Raw genomic sequence first — 19,370 nt, 5'->3', positions numbered from 1 at the left:
ACACCATCAATACTCATTTCTCCTATGCTCCATTTGTTGGTAAGGATATTTGCTCAGAAAACGTTGCCACTAATTAAATTCTGTAAAAAAACCAAGCCCCAGGCTCACAGGGAACTTCCTGGTGACAGCAGGTGATACAGAACAGGTTTTGGAGAGCTGTAGGCTGGGATTTCTTTGGGGACAGTCCTGGCTCAAGCAGCTGCTCTCTCCCACCTGCCCCAGGTGCTCTGTCTGTGCAGCCTTGCACCAAAGCTGAACCAGGGAACTGCTTTGCTTGAAAAACAACTGCTCCTCTTCCCAAGTTGTTTTTCAGAGTCAGTTCCCTGACCCAGCTCCCTGCTGAAATGATCAGACAGGAGGCAGAGGTGGGGGTTATTTAAGCCAGTTTAAACACCACAGTTGTAGAAGATTGAAAGCCCAGGTTGTTAGAGCCAATTCCTGCATGACATGGAGAGCTTAGGGATCCTGTGTATGGCTTTAAGTAAGAAGTTGTCCAAGTGCATCCAAGCTACCAGGGATTATTCTTATGCTTAAGCATGTGCTTAAATGCTTTGCGAATTGGGAACACACTTGAAACAAAAAGACGGCTGTAAAAACATTTGTTGCTTTTTGATCTCAAACTCTTCTGCTTATGTGGAAAAAAAAATTAGATTTTTATGTAGGACTGTTTCCCTTAAAACAGGACATACTTTCCTATCACAAACGAAGTCAGCAACGCCTCCCTCCCGGCCTGTATCTGGGTTACCTTAAACTCTGCAGTTCTGTGGATCAAATCAAAGTGCTGGTGCTGCAGAAGTTGCCCAATGTCCTCTGTCATGTTAAAATCCGGGACAACAGCAATGTCTCCAAGTAAGTAAATATATATATATATGTATTTACACACACACACACAGAAGAGAGAAAGAAAATTTGTTTTTAAGTTTGAAACAACTGATTAAATGTAAACACCAAGGCAATTCTGCCATTGCAGAGTTGCAGGTGGCACAAAGGTTTGGCTCAGGTGTGTGGCACAAAGCTTTGGCTCAGGTGTGGACCATCCCAGAGACTGGCTCTGAGCTAAACAGCTGCACCTGTGTTTTCCCAGCAGTCTGAAGGCCAGCCCAGAACATGTGCACATGATCCTATTGGTTTCTAAGGATGGTATTCCATGGTCATTCAAATTCTGCACAGGGGTAATGACCTGTTCATAAGATCACAGCCTGCAGCCCCGATCTGGCCTCCAGTGGATTCAGTGCCACCCTTCCTGTGGATTTTCACTGAGCACAGGCTGCTGGTGTGGGTGATTTGCCTGTTTATTCTCTTGTGTCATACCTGGTTTGTCACTCTAAACCACAGCAAACACACAGCAATTGAAAACCATATTTACAAATGTGACCACCCAATGAACTGCTGTGCTCTGGGAAAGCCATTTTCCCTTTGTCCACTCCTTCCCTTATCCACTGGCAAGTGCACTGTTTGTACTGCCTGGTCCTTGCCTAGTGGGCAACATATTTAAGTGGCTTTTTTTTCTGGAGCTTTTTAATCCCATGTAATTTCAGAAACCAGCTGAGAATTTCGCATGAGGAAAAAGGAACTGGATATCTACATGGATAACAAGGATATCCAGAATGTAGTAGTTAATACTAACAACAATGTTGGAAGGAATATAAAGCCTAATGCTTCAGAGTTTATAACAATCCCTGACTCTTGAAGTTTAAGACCAGATCTTTATTTAGGAGCAGACTGTACCACATCTATTACTTGTCTTGTAGTGGGATTTCCTGTACAGTTTTTTTTTTCCTTGAATGTCTGATTCTGGCTGCTTTTCAAGACTGAATACTGGGCAGGGTGAATTAAGGATTTGATCCAGAGAGATGATTCCAATGTTTATCAGGTCTCAAATGGATATATGTTGAGCAAAGCAGGAAGTTCTTTGGCTGCAGTGAGTAGAAGAGAGTGCATCACAGAGATTAAACTGTCCACTAATTGTTGTCATTTTCAAGGCATGTTTTTTAAAAGCACTGTGGTAAATAGGGAACAAAGAACATGAAAGAGAAAACCTGGAGTGAGAAGCCTCAGTGAAATATTTCAAAGGCAGTTGGACTTTCAGAGGCTTGCAAGGCATGTTCAGCCTGGTGTACACGTGCTAGAAAAATTAAACTTTTCAAAGTTAGATTTTTAGCCCCAAACAGTTGAGATTGCACAGGTTTAGAACGTTTGGGTATATGAGGATTAAACGATCAACAGATCCCAAATGCACATACACTGAATTCCTGCTTGGGCACTGAACTTTTGTTATATTTCTAATTTTAACTTGACTCAACATACAGAGATGAGTGGGAATGGATCCAAACACTTTCTGGCTCAGAATCTGTGGAAAGTATGGATCATACTTCAGACTGCCCTACTCAATTGTTCTTGTATGAGCTCCAGACAGCAGTGAAAGCTCTCCTCAAACAGATCAATCTACCTCTGCATCAGGTATTTGCCTTTGTGGTATTTATCACCTTTTTAAAAAACTGATTCTTAAGAACACAACTAAGAGCTACAAACCCTGTAACTTGCAATTAGGGATTCAGTGTCAGGGCTACAAGGCAAGCAAAGCAGAGCAGTTTTGTATTCTGTTATTTTATGTGTGTGGAGGGGGGGACATCTCTGACAAACAGCTTCCTGGATATTTGAACATACAGGGATTAAGAGACAAACTTCAATTAGCTCCTATTTTTGCATCTTTTAGCATATTTGTGACACTTCAGGCAGGTGCAAATAAGCAGTCCTGCATGAAACTGGTACTTCTGAGCACCTTTACCCAGCTGACAAAGAAAAATATAGTTATTTTTCCAGGCAAGCAGGGCAACTGACTGTTGTTTGGGAGCTTCAGAGTGAGGCTGCATGAAAGGCCTGCTAATGACACAGCATTTTGCTGTTCTTTTACACCCAGATAAATGTAGCACTTTTAAAACACATATCTCCAGACCTCCAGATTGCTGTGGGTGAGGAGAGGTATCTGGCTTCTGGCTTTACATTTAGGTACAAGAAATGCATATGTGAATAAATAAAGTCAGGGAGGAGAATCTATGATGTGAAAGATCTGTGAAAAAAAATAAGCTAAGAAGTTTGTTTCTTGTTTACATGAAGTCCATTTTATTTTGGTCTACAAGGGTAAAGAGGTATTAAAGTAGAAGTAAATCATCTTTCTATTCACTTCAAGGTCTGTCTGTGCAGCTAGAAAGATGTGGCCTTAAAATAAATTAATCTGGTTCTACATTTCTTAATTTTGAAAGGTTTAGGCTTTGCTTTTAAAAAGGAATCCATCAGTGCTGTACCTTCTAGCCTGGGAAGAGCCAAGTAAGACTCAAGTAAATCCAAAATTAAGACAGATGGTGTGCTGCCTTGTGGTCAGTCACTCTAATTCAATAGGGCTCTGTACAGGTCACTATGTTACTGTATTTGCTGGGAGGTTATAGCTTTTGTGCATCTTTTTTCTTTTTCTTTCAGAGTTAGGGACTAAAATATTTAAATCACTGTGCAATATGTTCCTGAGGCTGCAGCTCAGCCAAGCTTTTGAGCTCATCTATCGTGCTTGAGAGACAGACATCAACATGACCTTGCAGTTCAACACAGTTGCAAATGGTTTGATGGCTCAGGACCAAACTTTTATGTTAATGAATTGAAATTTTAAATTCAACAGATTTGTTGATGTGTTTTTATTATTTTTGTGGTGAACAGGAGCAGGGGCAGTGACACTGGTGCACACCCAGGGTGCAAAGCAGTGCTGCACACAGTGGCTCTGAGCAGCCTCAGCCCAGCTCCTGCCTGTGCCATTTTCTCCTGCTGCAGCACTTGTTAAACCTTTTCAGTGCTGTGTTGAGGGAGAGCTGCATATTTCTCTTAACCAACTCTAAATTGAATCTTAAAGGTTTTTAATTGAATCCATTTTCATGTTTTCACATAATTATGCAATCATAATCTTGAAAAGCACATGGCATGTGATCATTTTCTGCCTAATAAGAAACATAAATGTTGTTTTCAGGGGGGTTGTGCCTGCGTGTGTTGTTTTAATGTGGAACATTGCAGCTTTAAATCTTTATTTTATGTAGTGACATGAACCCACATTTAGACCCGACTCCCCCCCCCCCCCCCAAATATTTATGTTTTATAAAAATTCCAAGCTTGATGTTGTGCAAATTTTCTTTAATGTTTTATATCATTTGGGGTGTTGTTTATATAAGTGCCATGTTGTAATTCTCTCCTATTTCTTCCCCCGCGCGTGTCCCCGTACAGGCAAAGCACTTCCGTCTGTACACACAGGAGGTGTTGGAACTGGGTCACAATGTCTCCTTTCTTCTCCTGCTCCCCGCCTCAGACGACGTCTGCACTGCCCCAGGACAGAATAATCCTTACACCCCACACTCAGGATTTCTTAACCTCCCTCTTCAGATGTTTGAACTCGGTATAGTAGCTTGCTTCACCCAGAAATATTAACCCAGTCTCCTTATAATAAAATCACAAAGTTGTATCTGTTTTCCCCCTTGTCCCAGTGGAGAGTCAATAAATCACATGATGGCTTTGGCAACAACACTACCTATAACTGTGTACAAGTTACAGAGGGAGCAGAGCGGTTAAAGCATATACTGTAGCCATCGTTATTGAAATGCAAAGCAGAGAGCAAAGCCCACAGTTATCCAGTATGTGTCTATAAACTTATTTGGAAGATGATGTTCTTTAAAAAAAAAAAAAAACAGAACCAGAAAAAAATTACACACAACACAGCAAGGTTGGAGTCTGAAAGGAGATGCAAAAAACATCCCTCTGAGTTGTCAAGAAGATAACCACCGGTTCTGTAATGAGAATATTTGCAGTTCCTGATTGCAGATGGTCCCACTCAAGGTCTGACTCCCTCACAACACCGTGAAAGGTCTGAATAGATTTTCCCACGTGAGGGTCATCTTTCTCCTTTTGATTCCTGGAAAAATGCAGGAGACTGTCCTATTGCTGTGGTGAAAGAAAAGCCCATTGTGAAAAATGCCAAAGCACTGGATTTGAATCTCTTTCTTTAGGGAGCACATCCTGCACTGTAGCAGATTCAGCCCTCTTGTTCCACTGCCTTGCTGACTGGGTAAGAATTCCCCAAAACAGAGTTTTCCAGCTGTTTCACAGAAGGCATAAGATGCTTTAGCTTCAAGGTCCTCTATTTCTCATTTCTTCTTCTTTGGTCCACAGAGAAAAGAAAGGTTCCACATAAAAGCAGCTCATAAAGACTTAATAGTTCTTTTTAGAAAGAATATTATATTTAAGTATGGGGACTGCTGAGCCTTTCACATCAGTCTGCTCTGTTTCCTTCTGGCCTGTAAAACTGGGTATCTTTCCTTCATTTGCCTTCAAGAAGAAAGATATGAGCCAAAAGTGATGGAGTTGGTACACCAGGAGCCACTATAGAACAGGCCTCTTGCAGCAACTGTGTCCTCAGTGATGTCTCTCTCAGATGTTATGTGACACCATTACCTTCCTGTCTCTATATATCAGTGCTATATTTAGATATTAATGGAGGGTCTTACCATGCCTATGTTTCTGCAGTCACAACAGATCCATGACCCACCATCACCCAGCAACACAAATTTCACTTGGATCAGGCAGGAATACACGACTGTATTCATGCCACATCAGCCACAGCACACAAAGTGGTGCCTGTGACAACCCTGGGGTTTTGTGGTGGCTGTGGGAGGACAGATGCCAGCTGAGCTGCCATAAAATTCTGAGGGGTGCAGCCACACAATACATGGTGTAGTCTGCCAAGGAAAAGTTACCCCTTCAAAGGAAAACTAATGTAATTGAACATGAAGCATTAGTTCAGTGCTTTGGGTCACATCCCATGGCTGCAGTGCCCAAAAGCCAGACTTTTGTCTCCTGCCCTGCCACCCTGAGGTCTGTTGGCCTCTGTGTTGGGAGCACATCATTTCTCCTGGTGAGAGGGGACGGCTGTGTCACTGTGCAAATTAACGCATGAAGCATATTAATCTCTGATGAAATTAATCTCCACTCTAGAGGTTGTGCAGAGTATTTAACTCTCATTATGTGGCACAGAGGCCACAGGCAGGAGCCACTCTCAATTCTGGAGCACAGTCTGCATCAGGCTGGCAAAGCAACAGGTACTGCCTGGGGTGATGTGGTGCAGGTAAACACGCAACAGAGACATCACCTCTCAAAAGGAATTCCAGGTGCAGCCCTCTCTGTTCAGCAGTGTTGCTACAGTGGGAAAGCAGTTCATGATGGAGAAAACAGTATGGAAATCCGAATTTTACTTTTGAGTGTTTTTTTTCAGTAAGCAATCCTCTGGCCAAAGGCAGACGACATTTCTATATGACTTATTATATATGTATCCCTGATGTTCTATAAAGTGACTGTGATTCACATCTCAAATATTAGAAGCTTCCATTCCCCATTAGCTGGTGGCTACCAACTATATAATTGCATAACCACAAAAGACTATGTTGAAGTAACATTTGTTAAAGTAACATTAAAGGGTCTGACTTAAAACCACAAAGGCTCGAAACTTCAGCACTGGAGCCGAAACCGCGGCTGTAATTCACTCAAGAGTCCACCACATATGGCACATGTACTGTAAGACCACACACTATTCACACTGGATCCCTGCTATATCTAGGCATGGCTGAAACCAGAAGGTAGAATTCTTCCTTTCACTCTTTTTTTGTGAGATTTCTATGTTCAGATTAGACCTTTATTGTCACAGTGTTTGACTGGTTTTCTTCGTTTGAGAAATTCTTCTCAATGATTCTTATCATGTTGTTTGCAAGGGATAAGTAGACACCTGACAGTGTTTTCGTTTCTCTTTTTAATATTTATGATAAGAATGTATGCAATTTACACTTGAAACACCCTGAAAAATACCATGCCCCAATCCAGAACCCAGTAAGCAGACAGGCATTCGCTGCTCTAACAAGATTATGCTGTATATTTGCATTTACTGAAGCACCAATGAATGGGGAAGTATTTCTGAAAACTTGTTCTCCCTCAGAAGTTCCAGTAAGTCTGCACTGCCATTTGTAGAGGTAACTGCTAAGTTTTGCCTGAGCAGTTACAGGTTCTGGAATAATAAGCTTTAAGAAAGCAGGTAAATCAGCATTTGAGAAGCTCTGTGACACTGAAGCTGTTCTGTCTCTGCTACCTCTGATGGAGCTTCAAGAGCTCTTTGCTGCTCCTAAGTCAAATTACACAAAGCAAAGGGTCACATCTGAACTTTCTGTGTCACCCTTCTGCAGGAGAGTTTGGAGGATGATGTGTGGCAACACCTAAAAGGGCTTTGTTTCCCCCAAACTCTGCTATCACTGCAATGCTTTTCCTGCTGAGTCATTTACACTGAAGTTCCTGATTTAAGGCAGCGCAGCCCAACAGAAAGTTACTGGCCTTCAAAATTATCCTTTCATTCTGAAACACTCAATTAAAAGAAATAAAAGATGAGTTTAATTTTCCAGTCATGTCACTACTTTCTTGATAAAAGAAATGATGAGCTATAAAAGCCTCAGAAACAGCCTTTCTGATTGAAGGTATCAAGGGCAAGATAGCCTCTGGAGCTGCATACTAAGGGCCTGATTATCCCTGCACTTAGATATAAATTAGAAATGACTCTTTTGAAATCAGTGAAGTTACAGAGTAAATCCAGTGTAAACGAGAATTAGAGCCTGTATTATTTATTTCCAGCTTAAAGTAACCCGTCCAGAGCTGGTTACTATATTTAATAAAATTTGTGTTCTGAAACCTAAGGATTTCATATTTCATAACCAGAATATAACAATTTTCCTTTGCGCTTGGTCTTTTCACAGTTCATTTTTGCTGTTACAAGGAAAAATTTATAAGCCTGTATTGCCGCCTTTCTGCTGTCATAGAGCTGGACTCTCTGAAAACCCAGCAATCCCTGAGGGAAGCAATTTCAGACAGTGAAGTCGCTGCAGCCAAACAAAGACACCAGCAAGTTATAGACTACATACAGGTAACAGTCTGTTTCTGACTATTCCAAGGAGATTTTAAGGTGGCTTTCTTAAAAATTGCATAGGGCTGTAACTTGAAATCTAAATGGAGAATTATTCACAGACATCATAAAAAGAGCAGTTGTATCAAAAGTGCAATTCTGTTTTTATGAAATTCAAACCCAGAACATGCTTTCCTTAGTTGTTGCTTTTATAGAAGGATTTTTATGGGCAAAATCAAATGACAGTTATACTAGACTGTTATAAAGAAATGTGTCAGTCTGCTTGTAAAACTCCCTCCCATCTAACGTGAGGTAAGTTAGCACCATGTCTGGGCATTCAGTTGTGTAAGAGTTTTTCTTTGTCTGGATGAATTGAGGACATTTTCCACCACGATAAGGTGGCAATTAAAAAGATTAAAATGAATATTCAGACTGGGTTGTGGAGACAATCTGCATCAACAGTATCACACTCAAGAATGCAGCTCTGCATTTCAGATGGCAAGCTGGCCCCAGAAAGGTCTGTGAGTCTGACCAGCACCATGCAGTGGCACTGCTTCAGTCCTCCAGTGCAGAAGGACCACTAATGTTACCATCCTCATCTAATTTGCTTATTCTCTGTCTCTCACACTGATTTTCCTGGACTGTTCCCAAATCAAGACTTTACCAACTCAACTCAGGGCTCTTTGAACTCCACCCCACTGTTCAGCATAGCAAAGCCTGTCCTTTTGTAAAACATTTCTAGACAAAGCTCATAACCTTTGCAGAGTGTGTCTGTGGACATGGATGAGCTGCCTTTCTACAAGAGAGGTGCAGATAAGTTTTCAGCTCTCTATTCCTAATATTCAAGGAACCTTCTGCTGGAACGGAGGCCGAGACAACCATTTGTCCCATTGACAATATGTTTGGCCCTCCATAATTATGAACAAGATGATAATATTCCTATTCCTTTGTTCTGCATTCAGACCCCCTTTCCCTTATTCACTTGGAGCTTTTGGCAACCTCCAGAGTGGCAGAGAGGAATGTTCCATTGTACTTTCACCTCTCAGTCATCTCCCTCCTTTTCACCTTTCCATTCTCACACTCAGAAAATCTAGCTTTTTCCCAGTATGCAGGAGAACTTGGAAGATTTTTATCCTTCACATCAAAAATAAGCATATGTACATTAATATGCATGTACTGCATAGACGGCTCTGTGTCCCTCTTCTCCAAAGTGTCTGAGTCACATCTATAGGCTGGGAAAAACGTGGGAGAACATTTTAAACTTCAGTGCTTCGTGCTGAATTATTGTGACAGTGTATTGGGCTTGTCAGGTTTCCTCTCAAAAAATGAAAACCAGCTGTATTCCACCTATTGGCAAAAATCTCTCAGCCCACCACATACCACAATCTTCAGTGGTGACCACGAAACCGCAAGAGCATTTGTGTGATCCGAGATCTAAGACAGTGTTGAAGTCACTACACAAACCAAACATTGTAAAGAGCAAGGGAGTCTATATAAATGCAGGTCTGAAAAGGAGTCAGAGGGCAACTGAAAAGTAAAAATTATTAAAAATAAAAAAGAAAAACCAAAACCAACCAGCAGATAAGGTGCTTGAAGTCTTTACCGGAATGTTACACAGCAAGGAAAGAAATCTACAGACACTGAGACTAAAACTGAAATTAAGCTGTAATTTATATCCTGTAATGCTTCTAATGTTACTAAATTTTAAAAGAACCACAGTTCATTAAAATGACCTGCAGAATGGCATCGAGGAAAAACCAACAGGATTTGCATTTTATTAAATCATATTAAAGTATGATTCTTGATTGGGGTTGAGGGAGGATCACAGAAAGGAAGTATAAAATCTCTACAATCAAATAGGTGAGATGTTTGCTAACTGGCATTCTCTTCATGGAGCTGCACTGAAGTCTTGAAATGATGCAGGATTATGAATTAATCCCTGAACCATTTGCTATTCTTATCAGTGTATATTCTTAGCTCAAATTAACTCAGTGGCAAGGCTTGCACTGACATCATTGGAGTCGGGATTTCACCTTTACATAAAAATGGCCATACTAGGTCAAAACAAAGATCCATCTCGCCAGCTATCCTGTCTCCAACACGGCTAATCTGGCATCTACAATATCCCCTGGGAATAAATTCCACACTTTGAATATGCATTTTGTGAACTATCTCCTGCTAAGAGTAATTGCTGGAGAACTCAGAACATCAGTCTCAGTCTCCTTCTCACTGATCCCTCTGTCACTCCCCTATCTGACAATTCCCACTGCACAAAGTACCCCTGACTTTTGCCTCTCCATTTACTGACCCAGGGCTCTCTGCATTCTTGCAGAATGTTTCTTGTGTAACTACAAAGCAGGTTCCCTCAAACGCTGCAATATTAATATGAAGGCTCACTTTAAATGCAGAACCTTCTGTAGAAGTACAAGGAATGTTCTAGAAGGACACTGCAGCAGGAGGATATTATACCCACAGCTACTGTCATTTCATGGTTGCAACAACATTTGGCCAGTCATCAATGATCCTGAATGGTTTGAAGATGTTAAAAGTGTTCCATTATCAAAAGACTTCAGACCCACATTAAACAGCATCTTTCCTCTCTGCAGAGATGCTTAAAGCTACATCCTGCTATTGATTTAGGCACTTGGGTCTTTTTATCTCTCAGGCATGTGTTAGAACTGGTTTTGTGTAGATTTATACTTTTAAAATGTATGCAGACCACAATGATAAGGGAGAAACCTGCAGTTTGACTCAGCTGTGCCTCAGCCCTCCACACAGGTATATTCTTCCACACCTGTGTGTGTTCTTTATCTGTTAAAAACTACATTTAAACTGAGCTGGTTTTGACACCCCAGGTTTGCAATGGTGAAGTCTTGCTTTCACTCCAGTACAGAATGAAAGCACATTTCAAGTGTGCTACAAATCGATCAAAAGAGACAATCTTCATTTTCTTTCCATGTCCGATTTTAGGCCTGAGGTACATAATTTGAGAGTCTGGTGGCCCCTGCAGTGGTGGAAGAGAACAAGCACTTAATCAAAATCACTTCAGACCACCTCAGCCTGAAGAGTCCTGTCAGGGGATTCTGCTGCTCTCTGTTGGCAGTGACCACACACCTACTCGGGGGCACTTGAAGAAAGCACACTCTTAGGCAGAATTAATACTCAACTGTATTTTTTCACCATTTTTTTCCCCACAGCAAATCGATGAGATCTGGAGGGAAATGAGATGGATCACAGAAGCACTGCAGCATGCAAGGTACAAGCAGCCAGCAGCTGGCCTGCCCATAAAGAAGTTTGTGGATCTTTCAGAAGAACACCCTCAAAAGAAAATGAGCTCCACCTCTTCACACCTAGACTGTCTTCCTTCACCTCCCCCTTCCCCTGAGGCCAGAATCCAGAGGAGAAAAGCTGTGAGTGGTAAGAGAATTCTCCTGTGTTCACCAAGTGCAATCTTTGAACTCACTTTTAATTATAACAGTTCTTGCAAGTCTTTTGATAAAGGAAGTAAATTTTTTCCCATACCTGCCAAGGTATTTCAACAATCATTTCACCAATCATTTGCCACTCAATATCCTAAGATCCTCATACAAGCTTTATAATCATTTTTTGCTTTCAACTCCTCAGAATTACTGCTCATCATCAGCCAACTTTGTCACCTCCCTGTTCCAGATGATTTAATAAACAGGCTGGAAGTGACAAGTACTGCCACTGGCTTCTCCATGATGTCCAGAATTCCAGCCAAAATCCAGCCATGGTGAAAGCTGACTGCTTCATTTGTTGCCTACACCAAAAATCTGCTATTATTATATGGAGGGAGCTTTCTCTTCATCCTAATTACAGCTTCCTTGCTGCAGAACCTGTGGTGAAGAACCTTGTCAAAAGCTCTTCAGATCTCTGAGGATGGCTGTGTATTAACTGAGCACATGTCCAGAGTTTTATTACACTGATGAGGCATGAGTTGCTAAGAAAAAGCTACTGACCCTTTCTCATCACTCATGTATCTATTATTCTTCTCCACAGTTTCTCTTAATTTGACAGAATCTCAGATTTTTCCATAGTTCCCATTTGCCACCTTCTGTCTCTCTGATATTACAGCCATTTTCTTTCCAGACTTTGACTGTTCCTCTGCTTTGCAGCAATTGTTTCTTATGCCCTTGTTTTGTTCTGATAGAGCAAATTTTAGTGCCAATAGTCCAATTTAACAGCTGTTTTCACACACCTCAGTGTTCTCAATGGCTTAGACAAGCATTTTAAAACACAGAATTACACAAATAAGTAGCCACCTCACTGACAATTATTGCTTCTCTGTATAGCCAGAAAATTAAACTGATGAAAGAAAGGGATCACAGCAAATAAAGATGAAGCAAATGAAACCGTAACACCCATTTTGCTAACAGAATTAGGACTTTGGAGAAAAAAAATAAACCACCATTCTGCTGAGCAACAAGTAAATGAAACAGAAACAAAAGCAACAGAAACTGCATTAAACAACTGCCATAACCATTTTGGTAATTATAATTTGTTTGGGTTTTTTTTCATTTGGCAGTTTTAACAGTTAAGAAAAATGAATCAATCTATTCTGATTAGATTTCATTAGGTTAAAAGAAAAGAAACCTGAAGAGGCTGCTGCTTTGATCTGCTCCATTACACAGTGGTGCTCATTCTCACCACCCTTCCCTGAGCTATTTTTCCCCTGTATTATAGACCATGAATGCAGAATAATCCTCAGGTCTGGCACCGTGCAAACTGGAGCATTATCTTGTCCTGCATGTGCTGGATTCATTATTGCTGGGCTGTGTGGCAACTTACACCAGCTCCAAGGGAACAGTCAATATAAAATCTGTGTTTTATTCCTTGGATCTAACATAAACTATCCAGGGCAAAGGAACATCAATCCATTCTATCACACGTGCCACTACTTATTACATTACTGATCCTTCTGAAGCCAAAAGACAGCAATGATTTCAGTGCCAGTGTGAGATTTGCGCTACAAATTCACATTTGAACTATTTGTGTCTGCTTTGGATTTGAACACACATCATGCACCTGATGGGCAAAAGTGTGGGTTTTGTTCAGCAGCCTCCATGTTGTGCCTCTCAGCACACATGCAGTCACACCCTGCTCACAGTTACAGAGGTATAAATCCAGAAAATTCAACTAAATATCTTTAATAAAAACAGAATCTGGATTACAGATTTTCACTCTCCCAAATCTCCGTCTCTATGACATTTAGTGAAAGCAAGAAAAAAGAAAACAGATCCTTTCAGAACTTAGTCCCAATTCAAATTCAAATTTTTTCCCTGTATTTAATATAAATTAATCCTTTCTGCCTTTCCTAATTCTACAGCACCACTAGAACACATCTGTAAATCCTCCCTGATAAATCCTCCCTGACTCCTGTCTTTGCTGTGACCTCAGCCTATGGCAGTTCCACAGAGGCAACACGTGCACATTTTCAGAATTGTAGATTTGATTCTAAATTAAGACAAAAAAACCCCCATAAACGACAGCTCAGCAGCTTCTCTCCCATGCTTGTCCTTAGTGTTAACCAGTTCTCCCTGCAGACTCCCAGCCCTGCTCAGATGAGGAAGGCTGCTCTGAAGTGTTCCTGCCCACTGACAGCGACTACGACTCCAGTGACGCGCTGAGCCCCAGGGAACTGGACCTGATTTACTCCTCATCCCAGGATATCTCTCAGCAGGCCAGCAGTGGCCTGGGAGGGAGTGCTCCTGATGTCCTCCAAGCCCACGACATGAAGCCCTGCCTGACTCTCCAAGAAGGCCTGACAGAGTGTGGTGCCTTTGACCCTCACTCTGAATGTTGCACAGAGTCCATGAGCAATCTGACCCTGTCGGGGCTCACATCGAAAAGCGCGGACAAGTCCTCCAGCTCCAAGCAGCCACTGGGCTTTTTAGGGAAAAGAAAGCTCGGGAAGCACCAACATTACAACTACTTCGGCCGGCAGCACCGCTGGCTGCGCGTGCACAGCGAGACACAGGCGGGCTCCCTGTCCGAGGGGGTCTACACCCAGCATCTCATGAGATCTCCAGATCTGTCCCAAGAGCCTCCCTCCAGCGAGCAGTTAAAGAGCCCCATCGATGGGTCCCGGAGCACTTTCGTACCTCACGCATCCAGCCTCCCAGAAGATGAGCAAGGCAAGTATGAGGAACCAAGGCAGAATGTCCACAGGATACATGTGGAGCCTTATGAAACGACATTTGGGGATGAGGAGGGCAAGCCCTGGGCAATGAGCACGCGGTCTGCAGGACGCACAGATGTGCACAATGCTATGCAACAGACCACGGGTCCAGATGAGCAGCTGGGTTCTGCTGTCCCAGAAGTCTTCAGCAGCACCCTTTAGCCCCAGAATCCTGCACGGCTTCCCATGAGATATGAGCATTATGCACATAAGGCCATACTTTCAAAACCACTTGTAAAATTCCAGCTCCTGAAATGGCAACTCACGCCACCCAGAAGAATCCTGATCTTTTGACTTCCTCACCAGGCTTCTGGTCTCACAGAGGTATCACCTGTCAGGGTGTGAGCATTATTGTTATTATTGGCATCTGCAGGTTTGCAGATAGAGTCGCAACAATCACCACATAACAGAACAATCTGTGGCTGCAAATCCAGTAACAGCAGGTCTCTTGATGTCCATGTTTCTCTGAGCATGCAAAATTTTAAGCATGAGTGGTTCTGCCTGCAAGTTAGCAGAAACTTGGTGTCCTCATGTTAGGGCTGTGTCCTAAACTTCTATTTACCTGTTTTCCGCTGTTTCCTGTAAATTTTTCTACTTCTCAGCCTTCTCCAGTGGATTTAGGTTGGATATAACTGGAGTGCTAACTGGTCTAGTAACACAAATAACCCAGAGTTTCTGGGCATTTAAAGAAATGAAAATTCTTTCAATATCTACAAAATGCAGTCAACACCATCTCTGACTGCTGTCAGAGCCTGACATAATTAGCACAATGGGGTTTTTTCAGGAGCTTAGATTTCAAATTATTTATGTAGCAAGTTATTTTAAAACCTTAGGAGGTGAACCTTTGAGGTCAAGAGCAGGCAGAGTGAGGCCAGGTTCTAGAGGAAAAATAGGCAGGGTTTGCATGAGATGGAAGCAAAGTTTGATCTGTCTTCTGCCACCACACAAGAGCACATTTCATTATGTTGGAATAACTTTTACACATCCCTTGGAAAGAAATGTCCCTATTTTCGTTCCTGAATAGTCACTGTAATTTGATCACCACATCTGAAATTGAGATATTCTGGCAATTCAGATTAGGGAACTCTGGGGTGCAGTTTGAATCTAAGATTTTATCTTTGGGCCCCCAATAAATACTCATATCATAAGGAGGGTGGGAGGTGGTGAGTTATCATCTTGTATTGTTTAAAGCCAGATCACACTGAGTCAGGATTTTGTCCTTTGCAACCCCAGTAAGACTTAAGAGAACTACAGAAGATGATCTCAAAAATGAAATCTGTATTAATGAGAACCATAACACCGGAGTCACTAAGAAACGAACTAATGTGGAGAGAAACCCCAGCTGCTGCACAAGCTTTAATTTTTCTTAAACAGTTCTTGAAGTTTAATTTTATGGGCCACATTCCTGCTGGTTAAATTCCCTCACTCCATGTTTGCGCAGCCTTCTACCTTTCGGTTTTCCAGCCTCCAGGTGGATACATTCTAAGGCCCCCAATAAAGAGATTTGAGTTAAATAGTTGAGTTTACAAGTCCTTGAGGTAAAGGTAAGGATTTGGGCCCATGATCTGTGGTCCTTATTAAAATAGCACTTCCATAACCCCAGTGCTATTAAAATCCCTGTGAACTCAATCCATAAATTCAAAAATAAATGTTATTCACTATTTTATGCTTGGTCAGTATGTGGAAGCCAAGAAGAGTCTTTGCAGTGTGATAGGAAAGGCAAAAACTTTCTCACAAGGGATTTACATTTGTAACTTCTCTTTTTGGGAGCGGGAAGTTAACCTTTTTGCACCAAAAATATTCATTCATTACCTGATCCAAAGCCCAGCGAGGATGGAAAGACTTCCATTCACTCCCACAGGGTTTGGATGAGACCCACACTGAAAATTCCTGTGGGTGAGAGCAGGCGGGGGGAGCAGAAGTGTCAGTGCCCATTCACAGTTAGAAGGACACACATTGTGTGGAGCTGGGACTGGGGAAGGCCCCACTCACCCTCCAGAGCCAAGCAGAGATGTCTGACTGTCACTGAAGGCACTCACAGCTGGTTGCTTTAGATTCTGTTCATTAGCAGAAGGCTTTGCACCAGGGAGACAAACGATGTGATGCTCATATGCAGAGCCAAAATAATTTACACGGTTTTCTAGTGCCCTGCCCCTCGCCCAGGCTCCCCTAACCTGTCTCACCTCAAAGTAAAACTGCCATAAAACTGCCTATTAAAGAATAAAAATAATAATGCACCGAGGCCATATGTTTTTGCAGGAAGTGACAAGATAAAACAAGATGTTTCTGAATGAAACCCACCTCGCTTTGCTCTGGATCATCAGGAACAGCGAGGGCGAGAAGTAGCAAAATATTCAGCAGACAGGCACACACTGCTGGTGAGATAAGGATGGAAAAATCTGTTCCCTGCTCCTGCTCCTGGACTTTTCCAGAAGCAGCCATGTAGCTAATAAAGACTAGGTTCTTTACTGGTAGGAAGGGTTTGACTTTATCATAATCTTCTGTGCTGAGATGGAATTTGGGAGTGCAATGCCAGCCACAATCTACCCTGTCTTGATTTTTACCCTCCAATGTGGAAGGAGTGTTTAGGTGATGGCCAGTGGGACATGCTTTCTCAATCCTGTAACCATTGAAGTTATTCCACATACTTTAATAGTCAAAATAGTAATTAATAGTTCTGAGTTTAAATACTTCTGGTTATAAATATGTGTTCTTTGTTCAAAATTGCTATCCCTACCTATTCTGAGTCTTGTTAAAAGAATAGTAATGAACACCCAGAGATAAATAAATAGTAGATAGTGCTGCCTTTTGAGTACTGCCATAATATAATCATAATAGTTCTGCAGTTCTCTTAGGAAGATCACTCACACATTTCACAAGTAACTACAGCAATTCAGAAGAATCCTGCAAAATGCAAAATCCAGCACTGTCATCCCCAGTCCATAGAGGCACAAGTGACTCTGAGCAGAGCTGAGTAAAGGCTCACAGTCAGGAATCAAATTAAAATTAGGAACTCAGACCTTTGCTTCAATTACTGGGAACCCTTTCTCCACGTTGAGCTCGAGTGCCCCTCCAAGGACTCTTGCCCAGAGCTGGGCAGTGCTGTGGCTCAGAGCCCACAGCACACCAGAGTTTCCTCAGCCAGCAGACAGTTCATTCAGCCTGTGCCCACTTGGTATCAGCTGAAGCTCTGCTCTCAAGAGGGTACTTGGGCTTGTAACTTCTGGATCTCTCTCTCTTACTCATCTATCTTGCCACAAAACCTTTGTCCTGCATTTTCCAGGGAGTGTATTTTTCTCCTGGGCTGAACCCAGTCCCTCCTATTTCTAGACATGACATTGACTGGCTAGAAAAGCATATGATGGAAAAAATGTGGACCAAATCTCCCCATTTAGTGGTCTAAAACTTTCCTGTTTCTGCTGCTAGGAAGTGAGACAAACTGCAAAGGTTTACACTCAAAATTTCTTGCACTCAAAAGAAGGCTGTCTGCCCATGGACAGTTTGCCTCAAGACACCTGTGGCTGAAGCATTTATTTCCCATGCTTCTTGTTTGTGTTTTTTTTTTCCTTTAAATACTAATTAACAATTGGATTTTCTATGCTGTAAGACACAGAGAATTCTATAAAATAATGTTTTTAAATATAGACTTTAAAGGGGGAAAGGGGAGACAGAATATTTTATCCTGAGAATTTAAAGTGTTTTGGAAAGAGATGGTGCATCTTCAAATTCTCTATGGTATAAAGAAATGCATTAAGTTGCTGGTCAACTCTTCCAAGGTGATTAAATGCATGGCTCATGACTGTTATGTAAAACTTCAATACAGCCTTATAAACAACAAGGGTATAGTGTATCTGAAAATAAGATATACAGCTTGGAAACTTACTCTGAATTTCTCTGAGGTGTTGAACTTTGCCATCAGCAAAAAGTGGTTTTAGGAAACAGGCCTCTAATTTTCAGACAACAGAGATTTCATCAGGTTGGGTCTCTCACTTTTCCACTACAGAAACACATTAAATAACTAGAATACTTTATTTGTAAGTATAATTTATCCTCTGACTCCACGAAGTAGAATTCACAAGGCTAAATCACGCCCAGAAGTGAGAGGCAGAGCTTTTGGCCCTGTATATTCTTTGCAAAAAGCAAGGGCAGCGTTCCCTGAGGTGGCAGCACAGACTGGTCACCCACCCAGCCACCCTCCTCAGTGCAGGCACCCCCACAGCCTCCCTCGGGCTGAGGAAGAGTCTGCAAAGCCATTGGGTGTTGTTTGGTTGATCTGGTCAGGCTCTGGAGCAGCCCCATCATTGTTGGACACCCTACAGATCCCACCAGCTCAGAGATCACCTCTCCTCGCTCCTGGTGTCTGTGAGCTCTGACCCTGCCAGCTGGTTCTCAGTCTGGAATTTTGGGGTGAATAAGAGCCAGACTGGAACACCTTCCTCAGTCGTTTCATACCACAGCACCTCAGGCAAGATTCAGCCTTTAAATCAGTCATCCCATAACAGGGCAATGTGTTACTAAGCTTGGCTGTCACTAGGCTACGGAAACCCCTCTATTTGGCTTGTCAAATAATAACAACAGATTTTTTATGTTTATTGTTATTTAATTTTCTTTCTTGGAAAAGCTACGTGAAACTGAGCTGATGTTGGAGGAAAGGACTGGTGTAGCACTAATCTACCTTATTACTGTGAATTGTAGTAATTTATTAAGCAGATTTTAAGCTAGCACAGACTTTATGCGTTTTATAAAGGTGTGTTTGGGCCCAATCCTGCTGTCCTTGGACCTCACTCCAGGTTCTTTTGCACCAGTGTAGATCCAGAGTAGTTCCACCCGAGCTGAGTCAGATGTTCCCCTGTACAGGTCAGCACACCCTGACTCACTCCCAGGGCTGGCTCGGGGTCAGCTGAGGCCCCAAACCAGTGGAGTCACCATGAGAACAGCACATTTATGCTGGTGTAAAAAATGATACGTGTAAGGAAGATAGAAGGAGCTTATCTCATGGAATATCACCCTGGATATTCCAGGGACCGCTGGATCCAGACCGGGAGAGCGAGCCCAGCAGCTGCTGCGTTCCCGGTGGGGGAAGCCCACCCTGCATGAAATGCTGCTCCTCCTTAGGACAGGGACCAAACTGAAACGCTGCTCCTGCTCAGGACAGGGACCAAACTGAAACTCTGCTCCTGCTCAGGACAGGGACCAAACTGAAAC

General features: G+C 42.2%; 1 protein-coding gene across 5 annotated transcripts in view; it reads left to right on the top strand.

Moving 5' to 3' along the window:
- Window positions 1–17,523, top strand: part of ANKFN1 (ankyrin repeat and fibronectin type III domain containing 1) — a 127,990-nt gene extending 110,467 nt beyond the window's left edge. For all 5 annotated transcript variants that reach the window (XM_027654518.1, XM_027654519.1, XM_027654520.1 and 2 more), the window contains 6 exons: window positions 683–849; window positions 2,310–2,460; window positions 4,264–4,432; window positions 7,821–7,987; window positions 11,164–11,383; window positions 13,531–17,523. In XM_027654518.1, coding sequence (XP_027510319.1) covers window positions 683–849; window positions 2,310–2,460; window positions 4,264–4,432; window positions 7,821–7,987; window positions 11,164–11,383; window positions 13,531–14,327 — 1,671 coding nt within the window. In that variant the 3' untranslated portion in view covers window positions 14,328–17,523. The remainder of the gene's footprint in view (window positions 1–682; window positions 850–2,309; window positions 2,461–4,263; window positions 4,433–7,820; window positions 7,988–11,163; window positions 11,384–13,530) is intronic.
- The last annotated feature ends 1,847 nt before the right edge of the window (window positions 17,524–19,370 follow it).

This window comes from Corapipo altera, unplaced genomic scaffold (assembly GCF_003945725.1).
Source record: "Corapipo altera isolate COAL_440 unplaced genomic scaffold, ASM394572v1 343, whole genome shotgun sequence".
NCBI classification, from domain to species: domain Eukaryota; kingdom Metazoa; phylum Chordata; class Aves; order Passeriformes; family Pipridae; genus Corapipo; species Corapipo altera.
This window is presented reverse-complemented; position numbering and strand designations above follow the sequence as displayed.